At 45.1% G+C, this 12134-nt stretch overlaps 1 protein-coding gene across 1 annotated transcript; it reads right to left on the bottom strand.

Annotated features, from left to right (window-relative positions):
* Positions 1-10343: 10343 nt before the first annotated feature.
* LOC116376707 (SPRY domain-containing SOCS box protein 2-like) lies at positions 10344-11934 on the bottom strand. Its single transcript, XM_031838064.1, has 2 exons — positions 11549-11934; positions 10344-11287 (listed from the first exon to the last, which is right to left on the bottom strand). Exons 1-2 carry the CDS (start codon positions 11862-11864, stop codon positions 11157-11159), a joined length of 447 nt encoding a protein of 148 aa, XP_031693924.1. The 5' UTR covers positions 11865-11934; the 3' UTR covers positions 10344-11156.
* Between the last annotated feature and the right edge of the window lie 200 nt (positions 11935-12134).

Raw genomic sequence — 12134 nt, 5'->3', positions numbered from 1 at the left:
GAAGTTGGGTAATGCAATAGGTCAACTACCCAAAACACAGAAGAAAATCAACAACAGAAAATACGCTTTCTGGAGTGGCCCAGTCAGAGTCCTGACCTTTTTATTATGGAATGGTCTACCGTATCAAAGGCTTTTGCCAAGTCAATAAAAATAGCAGCACAATATTGCTTAGAATCAAGGGCAATGGTGACATCATTGAGGACCTTTATGGTAGCAGGGACACATCCATAACCTTTTTTTTCACCTTTATTTAACCAGGTAGGCCAGTTGAGAACAAGTTCTCATTTACAACTGCGACCTGGCCAAGATAAAGCAAAGCAGTGTGACACAAACAACAACACAAAGTTCTCAATGGAATAAACAAACGTACAGTCAATAACACAATACAAAAAATCTATATACAGTGTGTGCAAATGAGGTAAGATTATGAAGGTAAGGCAATAAATAGGCCGTAGTGGTGAAGTAATTGAAGAGGGAGTGGTTACAAAATTGATTGGACACACCTAGTAAGCAATACTATACACATTAAATAGTGAAATACTGTAGCTATGTTGTCAAAAAAATTAAACTCCAAGCTAGAAATATCAGAACACTTAGATATGACTGGGAGAAGTGTCAAGAATAAGAAAGCAATATATTCCATAGTACACTAGAACACAGCAAACATGAACAACAGTCAAAAAATAGCTGAGGGCAATTGAGCAAAATGTCTACTAGATGACAGAAAATGGACCTATCACGAACCTGGATTTCTCACCCTTCCTGTAGGTTCATTTGCTGTCTTCTAGTGGACATTTTGCTCAATTGCCCTCAGCTAAGTTTAGACTGTTGTTGTTCATGTGTTATAGTGTTCTCCCTCTTCAAATTAGGGCTAATTGGAAAATCTGTTCAATAGAGGACATTGTATTATTTCTTTGTACTTCCTGACGAAGGCCATGCAGCCGAAACGCGTCAGATTTTTAAAACTTTGTTTCTATTGAACATGCCATACAAATAAAGGCATTTAAATTAATTATATGAAGAGTGCCTTGGTCCTCCTTTCTTTTTGATGACCAATTCACCCCTTTTACAAAAGAGCACCTTCTGTCTACCAAATTGTACTATTGTGTAGCTTAGTAGCGCTTCCCTTCTTTCTACTCTACTCATCAAATTGGATGCAGTCTATCACAGTGCCATCTGTTTTGTCACCAAAGCCCCATATACTACCCAGCACTGCGACCTGTATGCTCTCGTTGGCTGGCCCTCGCTTCATATTCGTCGCCAAACCCACTGGCTCCAGGTCATCTATAAGTCTTTGCTAGGTAAAGCACCGCCTTATCTCAACTCACTGGTCACCATAGCAGCACCCACCCGTAGCACACGCTCTAGCAGGTATATCTTTCTTTTTGCTGAGTAGAGTGTTGGAGGCTCTTTTGTAAATGACATTGCCGAAATCAAGGATCGGTAGGATAGTAAGGTTTACAAGGGTATGTTTGGCAGCATGAGTGAAGGATGCTTTGTTGCGAAATAGGACGCCGATTTAAGATTACATTTTTGATTGGAGATGCTTAATGTGAGTCTGGAAGGAGAGGTTACAGTCTACCCAGACACCTAGGTATTTGTAGTTGTCCACATATTTTAAGTCAGAACCGTCCAGAGTAGTGATGCTAGATGGGCGGGCAGGTGTGGGCAGCGATCGGCTGAAGAGCATGCATTTAGTTTTACTTCCATTTAAAAGCAGTTGGAGGCCATGGAAGGAGAGTTGTATGGCATTGAAGCTCGTCTGGAGGTTAGTTAACACAGTGTCCAAAGAAGGGCCAGACGTATACAGAATGGTTTCGTCTGCGTAGAGGTGGATCAGAGAATCACCAGCAGCTAGAGCGACATCATTGATGTATACAGAGAAAAGAGTCGGCCCAAGAATTGAACCCTGTGGCACCCCCATAGAGACTGACAGAGGTCCGGACAACATGACCCACTGAACTCTGTCTGAGAAGTAGTTGGTGAACCAGGCGAGGCAGTCATTTGAGAAACAAAGGCTGTTGAGTCTGCCGATAAGGATATAGTGATTGACAGAGTCGAAAGCCTTGGCCAGGTCAATGAATATGGCTGCACAGTATTGTCTTTTATTGATGGCGGTTATGATATCATTTAGGACCTTGAGCGTGGCTGAGGTGCACCCATGACCAGCTCGGAAACCAGATTGCATAGCGGAGAAGGTAGGGTGTGATTCAAAATGGTTGGTGATTTGTTTGTTAACTTGGCTTTCGAAGACCTTAGAAAGGCAGGGTAGAATAGATATAGGTATGTAACAGTTTCGGTCTAGAGTGTCTCCCCCTTTGAAGAGTGGCAGACCGCGGCAGCTTTCCAATCTTTGGGGATCTGAGACGATAAGAGAGGTTGAACCGGCTAGGAATAGGGGTTGCAACAATTGCGGCGGATCATTTTAGAAAGTGAGGGTCCAGATTGTCTAGCCCAGCTGATTTGTAGTGGTCCAGATTTTGCAATTCTTTCAGAACATCAGCTATCTGGATTTGGGTAAAGGAGAAATAGGGAGGCTTGGGCAAGTTGCTGTGGGGGGTGCAGGGCCGTTGACCGGGGTAGGAGTAGCCAGGTGGAAAGCATGACCAGCCATAGAAAAATGCTTGTTGAAATTGTCAATGATCGTGGATTTATCGTGACAGTGTTTCCTAGCCTCAGTGCAGTGGGCAGCTGGGAGGAGGTGCTCTTATTCTCCATGGACTTTACAGTGTCCCAGAACTTTTTGGAGTTTGTGCTACAGAATGCAAATTTCTGTTTGAAAAATAGGAATGCAAAAGCTAACTGCCTGTGTATATTGGTTCCTAACTTCCCTGAAAAGTTGCATATCACAGGGCTATTAGATGCTAGTGCAGTACGCCACAGGATGTTTTTGTGCTGGTCAAGGACATTCAGGTCTGTAGTGAACCAAGGACTATGTCTGTTCCTCGTTCTACATTTTTTGAATGGGGCATGCTTATTTAAGATGGTGAGGAAAGCACTTTTAAAGAATAACCAGGCATTCTCTACTGACGCAATGAGGTCAATATCCTTCCAGGATACCCGGGCCAGGTCGATTGGAAAGGCCTGCTCGCTGAAGTGTTTTAGGTAGGATTTGACAGTGATGAGGGGTGGTCGTTTTACTGCAGACCCATTACGGTCGCAGGCAATGAGGCAGTGATCACTGAGATCCTGGATGAAGACAGCAGAGGTGTATTTAGGGGGCAGGTTGGTCAGGATGATATCTATGAGGGTGCCCGTGTTTACGGATTTGGGGTTGTACCTGGTAGGTTCATTGATAATTTGTGTGAGATTGAGGGCATCTAGCTTAGATTGTAGGACGGCCGGGGTGTTAAGCATGTCCCAGTTTAGGTCACCTAACATTATGAGCTCTGAAGATGGATGGGGGGCAATCAATTCACATATGGTGTCCGTCCAGGGAGCAGCTGGGGGCTGAAGGTGGTCTATAACAAGCGGCAATGGTTTGAGTTTATTTTTACAGGGACAGTGCACATTAATCAACGTTTCAGTAAATGTGCCGGTTTTAGCCAGCCGGCTAATTTTCAACCGCAGTCCCAGGGCAGGTTATTAAAAACAATTACAATATAGGCCATCATTGAGCAGTGAGCACACGCAGAGCAACAAAGGACAAGTGTAACAGATGTGAAACCTTGCTCTGCAAGGGCCGCGGCTTTTGTGGAGCGAAGGATAACGATGCTTCGAGGGGTGACTGTTGTTGATGTGTGCAGAGAGTCCCTGGTTCGCGCCCGGATATGGGCGAGGGGACGGTCTAAAGTTATACTGTTACATTGGTGCCGTGACCGGGATCACTGGTTGCTGCGGAAAAGGAGGAGGTCAAAAGGGGGGTGAGTGTAACGGATGTGAAACGGCTAGCTTAGTTAGCAGTGGTGCGCGCTAAATAGCGTTTCAATCGGTGATGTCACTTGCTCTGAGACCTTCAAATCAAATCAAATCAAATGTTATTTGTCACATACACATGGTTAGCAGATGTTAATGCGAGTGTAGCGAAATGCTTGTGCTTCTAGTTCCGACAATGCAGTAATAACCAACAAGTAATCTAACTAACAATTCCAAAACTACTGTCTTATACACAGTGTAAGGGGATAAAGAATATGTACATAAAGGTATATGAATGAGTGATGGTACAGAGCAGCATAGGCAAGATACAGTAGATGGTATCGAGTACAGTATATACGTATACATATGAGATGAATAATGTAGGGTATGTAAACATTATATTAGGTAGCATTGTTTAAAGTGGCTAGTGATATATTTTACATCATTTCCCATCAATTCCCATTATTAAAGTGGCTGGAGTTGAGTCAGTGTGTTGGCAGCAGCCACTCAATGTTAGTGGTGGCTGTTTAACAGTCTGATGGCCTTGAGATAGAAGCTGTTTTTCAGTCTCTCGGTCCAGCTTTGATGCACCTGTACTGACCTCGCCTTCTGGATGATAGCGGGGTGAACAGGTAGTGGCTCGTGTGTTTGTTGTCCTTGATGATCTTTATGGCCTTCCTGTAACATCGGGTGGTGTAGGTGTCCTGGAGGGCAGGTAGTTTGCCCCCAGTGATGCGTTGTGCAGACCTCACTACCCTCTGGAGAGCCTTACGGTTGTGGGCGGAGCAGTTGCCGTACCAGGCGGTGATACAGCCCACCAGGATGCTCTCGATTGTGCATCTGTAGAAGTTTGTGAGTGCTTTTGGTGACAAGCCGAATTTCTTCAGCCTCCTGAGGTTGAAGAGGCGCCTTCTTCACGATGCTGTCTGTGAGAGTGGACCAATTCAGTTTGTCTGTGATGTGTATGCCGAGGAACTTAAAACTTACTACCCTCTCCACTACTGTTCCATCGATGTGGATAGGGGGGGGTGTTCCCTCTGCTGTTTCCTGAAGTCCACAATCATCTCCTTAGATTTGTTGACGTTGAGTGTGAGGTTATTTTCCTGACACCACACTCCGAGGGCCCTCACCTCCTCCCTGTAGGCCGTCTCGTCGTTGTTGGTAATCAAGCTTACCACTGTTGTGTCGTCCGCAAACTTGATGATTGAGTTGGAGGCGTGCGTGGCCACGCAGTCGTGGGTGAACAGGGAGTACAGGAGAGGGCTCAGAACGCACCCTTGTGGGGCCCCAGTGTTGAGGATCAGCGGGGTGGAGATGTTGTTGCCTACCCTCACCACCTGGGGGCGGCCCGTCAGGAAGTCCAGTACCCAGTTGCACAGGGCGGGGTCGAGACCCAGGGTCTCGAGCTTGATGACGAGCTTGGAGGGTACATGTCAGTTCCCCTTGCTCTGCAAGGGCCGTGGCTTTTGTGGAGCGATGGGTAACGATGCTTCGAGGGTTGACTGTTGTTGATGTGTGCAGAGGGTCCCTGGTTCGCGCCCGGGTATGGGCGAGGTGACGGTCTAAAGTTATACTGTTACATTGGTGCCGTGACCCGGATCACTGGTTGCTGCGGAAAAGGAGGAGGTCAAAAGGGGGGTGAGTGTAACGGATGTGAAACGGCTAGCTTAGTTAGCGGTGGTGTGTGCTAAATAGCGTTTCAATCGGTGACGTCACTTGCTCTGAGACCTTGAAGTAGTAGTTCCCCTTGCTCTGCAAGGGCCGCGGCTTTTGTGGAGCGATGGGTAACGATGCTTCGAGGGGTGACTGTTGATGATGTGTGCAGAGGGTCCCTGGTTCGCGCCCGGGTATGGGCGAGGGGACGGTCTAAAGTTATACTGTTACACAAGCAAGACATAACATACAGACAGAGCAACATAGGACAAGCAAGACATAGCATACAGACAGAGCAACATGGAACAAAAAGCAGCAAGACAAAATTCATAAAAGCAACAAAGTGTTTCCACACCTCACAAGCTACAGACAACAGACCACATGGAAAGCAATACACAGCTAGGGATTATGTTCACAAATCTGATTGACCTTTAGCCATGTCTTCATGCAAGTGTGATATGTGGTGCAGTTATGTGTGTCTGATGGCAGTGTATTCCAGACATGAGAAGCTCTCACAGAGAAAGCGCATTTACTAAAGGTGCTTTTCCTTAAGGGAACTATAGAGTCACCTCTCATGGCAGACCTTGTGGATCTGCTGCCATATGTTTGGGTTTTCTGTTTAACAAAAATACTGAGTGGAGGGGGAGCCAGGCCATTTAGGATCTTGAATACAAGACATGCGTTGGTGTATTGCACAAGATTTTCCCAACTCAGGAGCTCATGCTTTCTGAGGATGTAACAGTGATGATGGCTGTTGGGCGTCCTATCAAGCACTTTGAGAGCCTGTTTGTAGACAGACTGAATAGGTTTTAATGTTGTACAGCAAGCTTGGGCCCAACTAGTCAAGCAGTATGTTAAGTGGGGGAGTATAATAGATTTTATGTACAGTTTTGCTACCTCTGTAGTCAAACAATTTCGTATAAATCGGAAATTAGCTAGGTTGAATTTGGTTATCTGAAATACCTTTTTCACATGCTTTTTAAAAGAGAGGTTGGAATCAAGTATGATGCCAAGGTACTTAAAATCAGATACCACCTGGAGCTTCTCCACTGACACATAGACATCTGGCTCTGTAGCATCTGTTGCCCTCTTTGTGAAGAACATGCAAACAGTTTTTTTCACATTGAGATGCAAACACGAGTCACTGAGCAACTTTGTAACCTGGACCATTACAGTAGTGAGTTCTTGTGCAGCTTGTTGTTTGCTCTTTGCATGCCCATATATCACTGTATCATCTGCATACATTTGAACTTCAGACCCAGTACAGACAGAAGGCAGATCATTACTGTACAGGCTGAACAGGAGGGGCCCCAGTATTGACCCTTGGGGCACGCCCACGTCATAGCTAAGAGTGGGCGACAGCTCATTGCTCACTCTGACACACTGAGTTCTGCCTTCAAGGTATGATTTCATCCATCAATGCATCGGGGGAAAAGTTGAACTTGGACAGGTTTGTGATGAGAATCTCATGGTTAACAGTATCAAAAGCCTTCCTTAGGTCCAGAAACACAGCCCCAACAATGCCCCCTTTGTCCATCTTGGACTTCACATTTTCCAGAAGAAAGCAATTGGCCGTTTCTGTGGAGTGTTTCGCTCTGAAGCCAAACTGCATGGAGTGTAATGTGAAGGGGCTTTTGTAGAGGTGAGCAATCAGTTGTTCTGCTACACACTTTTCAGCAACCTTTGACACCACAGGTAGTATACTAATGGGCCTGTAGTTACTCACGTCAGCAGGGTCGCCCGATTTAAAGATGGCCGTTATTATGGCCGACTTCCATGCCCTTGGAAACACCCCCTGACCAATAGATGTGTTGGTGACCTTAGTAATGGGGCCAGTGAGGGACTCTTTGTAGTTTTTAAGAAAGGTAGAGTCCAGCCAAAACACATATTTGGCTTTACAGTTCTTTAGTGAGCTAATCACCTTGTTCACCTTGGACTCAGAAACCTTCCTTATGATGAAGACAGGTTGAGTGTCATTTACTAGCACTGAGCCCAAGAAACCAATGGAGGGGTTCTGTGTCAGTACCGAGTCAATAAAGTAGGAATTTAAGGCTATTGCTATTTTGACTGCATCCTGTGTTAGATTGTTATTCACCATGATTTCTAGTATTTTTGCAGTGTTACTATGGTCTTTCCCTGTTAACTTTTTCAGATTTATAATTTCCCTTTGCTTCACCAATTATGTTAATAAAAAAGTTTGCCTTGGCCTGTCTGATTTCTTTCATCACCTTATTTCTCAACGTGGTAAACCTATGTCTGTCATGCTATAATTTGGATCATAGGGCTATTTCCAGATTTCTCCATTTAGCCAAGGAAGAGTGCTCTTTTGGCCAGGTTTGGATTTGATTTTCTTTAGGAAACCATTTATTGTAGTCTGGATTGTGGATAGAAAAACCTGACTATCAGCTTCCACGTCTGTATAGGACAAGAGATCATTCCAGTTAATTCCCTTAATTGCGTTTTCAAAATAGTTTAATTCACTCTTAGGTATTCTTAGTTGATCCGGCTTTCTAACAGTAGAGAGGTTAAACCTGTTTTTTGAAAGCTTTCTGACTATAAGTGTCAGATTATGATCAGATAGCCCAGTAACCATACTGAATGATTTAGTCACTCGCTCTGGTTTATTACTGGACACCAAATCAATCTGTGTTTTAGAGCAACAAGTCACCCTGGTTGGCCCTTTAACTAGCTGTGTGTTTTCCTACAAGACTTGTCTTCATAATTAATATTAAAATCTCCCATCAAGATAACCTCTTTCCCAAAATCACATTCCCTAAGCATGTTTTAAACTGATCAAAAACACTTTTGGTGGAAGGTGGCCAATACATTCCAATAAGGGTAAAATACATTTGGGGAGACAGGTGAGAGACTTGTTTCTGGAAAGGTGAATTTTTAGAAGTAGAAGTTTGAATTGTTTTGGCACAGACCTGGATAGTATACCAGAACTCTGCAGGCAATCTCTGCAGTAGATTGCAACTCTGCCCCCTTTGGCAGTTCTATCTTGTCAGAAAATGTTATAGATAGGGATGGAAATTTCTGGATTTTTGGTGGCCTTCCTAAGCCAGGATAAAGACATGGCTAGGACATCCCGGTTGGCAGAGTGTGCTAAAGCAGTGAATTAAACAAACGTAGGGAGGAGGCTTCTAATGTTAACATGTATGAAACCAGAAGTCAACAAATGAGAGCGCCTGGGGAATGGGAGTGGAGCTATGCAGTGCAGGGCCTGGATTAACCTATACATCACCAGAGGAACAGAGGAGGAGTAGGATAAGGGTACAGCTAAAGGCTATAAGAACTTGTTGTCTAATGAATTCGGAACAGAGAGTTAAAGGAGCAGGTTTCTGGACACGGAATAATAGATTCAAGGCATAATGTACAGACAAGGGTATGGTAGGATGTGAATACAGTGGAGGTAAACCTAGGCATTGACTGACGATGAGAGAGGTTTTGTCTCTAGAGACACCATTTAAACCAGGTGAGGTTACTGCATGTGTGGGAGATGGAACAAAAGGGCTAGCTAAGGCATATTGAGCAGGGCTGAAGGCTCTACAGTGAAATAAGACAATAATCACTAACCAAAACAGCAATGTACAAGGCGGCATATTGACATTAGGGAGAGGCATGCGTAGCTGAGTGATCATCGGGACCAGTGAGTAGCTAGGCGAGCTGGAGACACGGCAATTCAGACAGCTAGCGGTCCGGGGCTAGCAGGCTAGCAAAAGGGCCTTAGGGGGACATCGTGACGGAAGAGTCTGTTGTAGCCCCCTCGGACGGTTACGTCGGCAGACCAGTCGTGATGGATCGGCACGGCTTTGTGTGGGCAGTAAAAGGGTCCAGGCCAATTGGCAAAATAGGTATTGTAGCCCAAGAAATTGGCTGATGGACCTCTTCAGCTAACAGTCTGAAATGCTCTAGATTGGGTCCAGGCCAATTGGCAAAATAGGTATTGTAGCCCAAGAAATTGGCTGATGGACCTCTTCAGCTAACAGTCTGATATGCTCTAGATTATGTCGGTAGACCAGTTGTAATGGATCGGCGGGGCTCTGTGTCGGCAGTAAAAGGGGTCCAGGCCAATTGGCAAAATAGGCATTGTAGCCCAAGGAGTGGCTGATGGACCTCTTCAGATAGCCGGGAGATGGGCCTAGCACAAAGCTAGTTCCAGGCTAACTGGTGCCTGCTTCGGGACGTTAGCCAGGAGTAGCCACTCAGATAGCAGCTAGCTAGCTGCGATGATCCAGGTGAAAAGGTTCAGAGCTTGCGGTAGGAATCCGGAGATGTGAAGAAAAAGCAGTCTGGTATGCTCTGGGTTGAATCGCGCTATGTAGACTGGCAGGAGTTGACCGGGCTATGGTTAGCTGATGAACGCTAGCAGTGGCTAACTGACTACCAGCTAGTAGCTAGTTAGCTTCTGTTGGTGGTTCCGGTTCTAAAGTATAGAAAATAGCAGATCCATACCACATTGGGTGAGGCGGGTTGCAGGAGAGTATATTGAAATTGAGGTTAAAAATATAAAAAATATACACAAAATATATACAAAGGAAAAAAAAGATATATACAAGGGACACGACAAAACAAATACGCCTGAACTGTTACGCCATCTTGGATATGATTGGCATGACCTCAAGAGAGCAGTTTACACCAGACATCCTAAGAAAATTGCTGAACTGAAACAGTTTTGTAAAGAGGAATGCTCCAAAATTCCTCCTGACCGCTGTGCAGTTATTTCTGTCAAAGGAAGGTCAAACAGTTATTAAATCCAAGGGTTCACATACTTTTCCCACCCTACACTGTGAATGTTTACATGGTGTGTTCAATAAATACACGAAAACATATAATTGTTTGTGTGTTATTAGTTTAAGCAGACCATGTTTCTCTATTGTTGTGACCTAGATTAAGATCAGATTAAATTTTATGACCAATTTATGCAGAAATCCAGGTATTTCCAAAGGGTTCGCTTTCTTTTTCTTCCCACTAACACACTGTTTCCAAAACTGTTCAAAACAGAATGATGGCAAATGTTGTGTATTTCTACAGTAACCAGATAGAAACATATAGAACATCTCAGCAGAATATGTAATCATTCCAAACACAGCTGATTGCAATTTCAGCTGAAAACCTACCCAAGTGTCCTAGAGAAACATAAAATAAGGATGAAGCAGTTGTACACTGTACCCTTTGAGAGAAACGGTGAACGTATGAAAGAACTCTGGTATCAATATGTCCAGCTAAGATGTATGTTCATTAACTAAACAGGGTATATACACAGCTATGCATAATGTAAAGTACTGTAAAACTGTGGATTTACTGTATTTTAGAGAGTAATGGAGATGGAAGCCAGGCAAACTGCACATACATTCATCTTTTTGGATGAAGCTGGATTCAACCTGGCAAAAACACGACGCAGGGGAAGAAATGTTATTGGACAGAGAGTAACCGTGGATGTCCCAGTCCAGAGAGGAGCTAACATCACAATGTGTGCAGCACTGTCCAATGATGGTTGCTGTTACACAAACCACTCATTGGCCCCTACAATACAGAGGCTCATTTATTTTATGGATGACCTGCTTAATTCAATTAAAAACTGTAATTTAGCCGTATATGGACCTTGAGTCAGTGAGAACGTTCCTATTTACTCTATAGTTTGTGTGTCACATGCTGGGCAGGATGTAGCGTTGAAGAGGAGGAGGCAGAGGCAGTCTGTCTGTCTGAGTCTCTCTCTCTTTCCCCATGGACACATGGATGGACAGACCACAGAGAGCCATCAGTGCAGGAGGCTCACCTGAGAGAAATAAAGGGAAGGAAAGAGAGAGAGAAATTTAATAAACATACCTGCAAACATACGTACTTGGTGTGGGCATGTTTGGGTTTAAGGGCATCATGAATAGTTCTGAACTGTTTTAGTTGTGTTATTTGCACTGTGTTCAGTTTGAGAGCTGTAAAACTGTGCTAAATGTTGCCTGTCTGCGTTGATGCTAAAAGCCAAGCAACATGCCATGGGATAAAAAGTTAAATTGTATTATAATAATGAAGTTATACTCACGGGTAGCTCCGTTGAGGTAGCGTAGTCGTATGAAGGCTCCACCCCTTACGCTGCTAATGGCTGGGAAAAGCTCCACCCCTTGGGGGAGGTCCTTAAAGGCCATGCCCAGGAAGCAGTCATCTACTACATATCCCAGAGTTCCTGTGTCCGCGTCCAGAACCAGCAGCACGCGCTCCGGGACAGGGTGGGGGGGGGACACAGATTGCTCTTCCGCCTGCACCCCTCTCTCCCCGGGGTATCTCCCCAGGGCTTGCCCTGCATGCCACAGCTGATTGTTTGTGAGTTCCCATCCCCAGGACTGTGAGTCTCCTCCCATCAGTGCAGTGTAACCAGAGGTTTGTAGCGGGCAGTGCTCTGTGGATACACCAATCACAGCATGACTTCCTCTGTGGGTGGGGCACCAGAGCACCTCCCAGACGTGCATTCCTCCCCTTTCCCCCTTCTCCCCCCGAGCCCCGTCGCTGATCTGCTGGGTGGGTGCGCGTGTCACTTCCTCCCCGCACTGGGACAGCAGGAAGTGAGGTGAACAGTGTGTGGGGCTCCAGCGGCACCGGGGGTCTCCAGGGTCAACGGGAGAGGAGTTTAG

This window comes from Oncorhynchus kisutch, linkage group LG13 (genome assembly GCF_002021735.2).
Source record: "Oncorhynchus kisutch isolate 150728-3 linkage group LG13, Okis_V2, whole genome shotgun sequence".
Taxonomy (NCBI): domain Eukaryota; kingdom Metazoa; phylum Chordata; class Actinopteri; order Salmoniformes; family Salmonidae; genus Oncorhynchus; species Oncorhynchus kisutch.
Note: the sequence above shows the minus strand (reverse complement) of the source record. Positions and strands in the feature narration are given on the sequence as shown.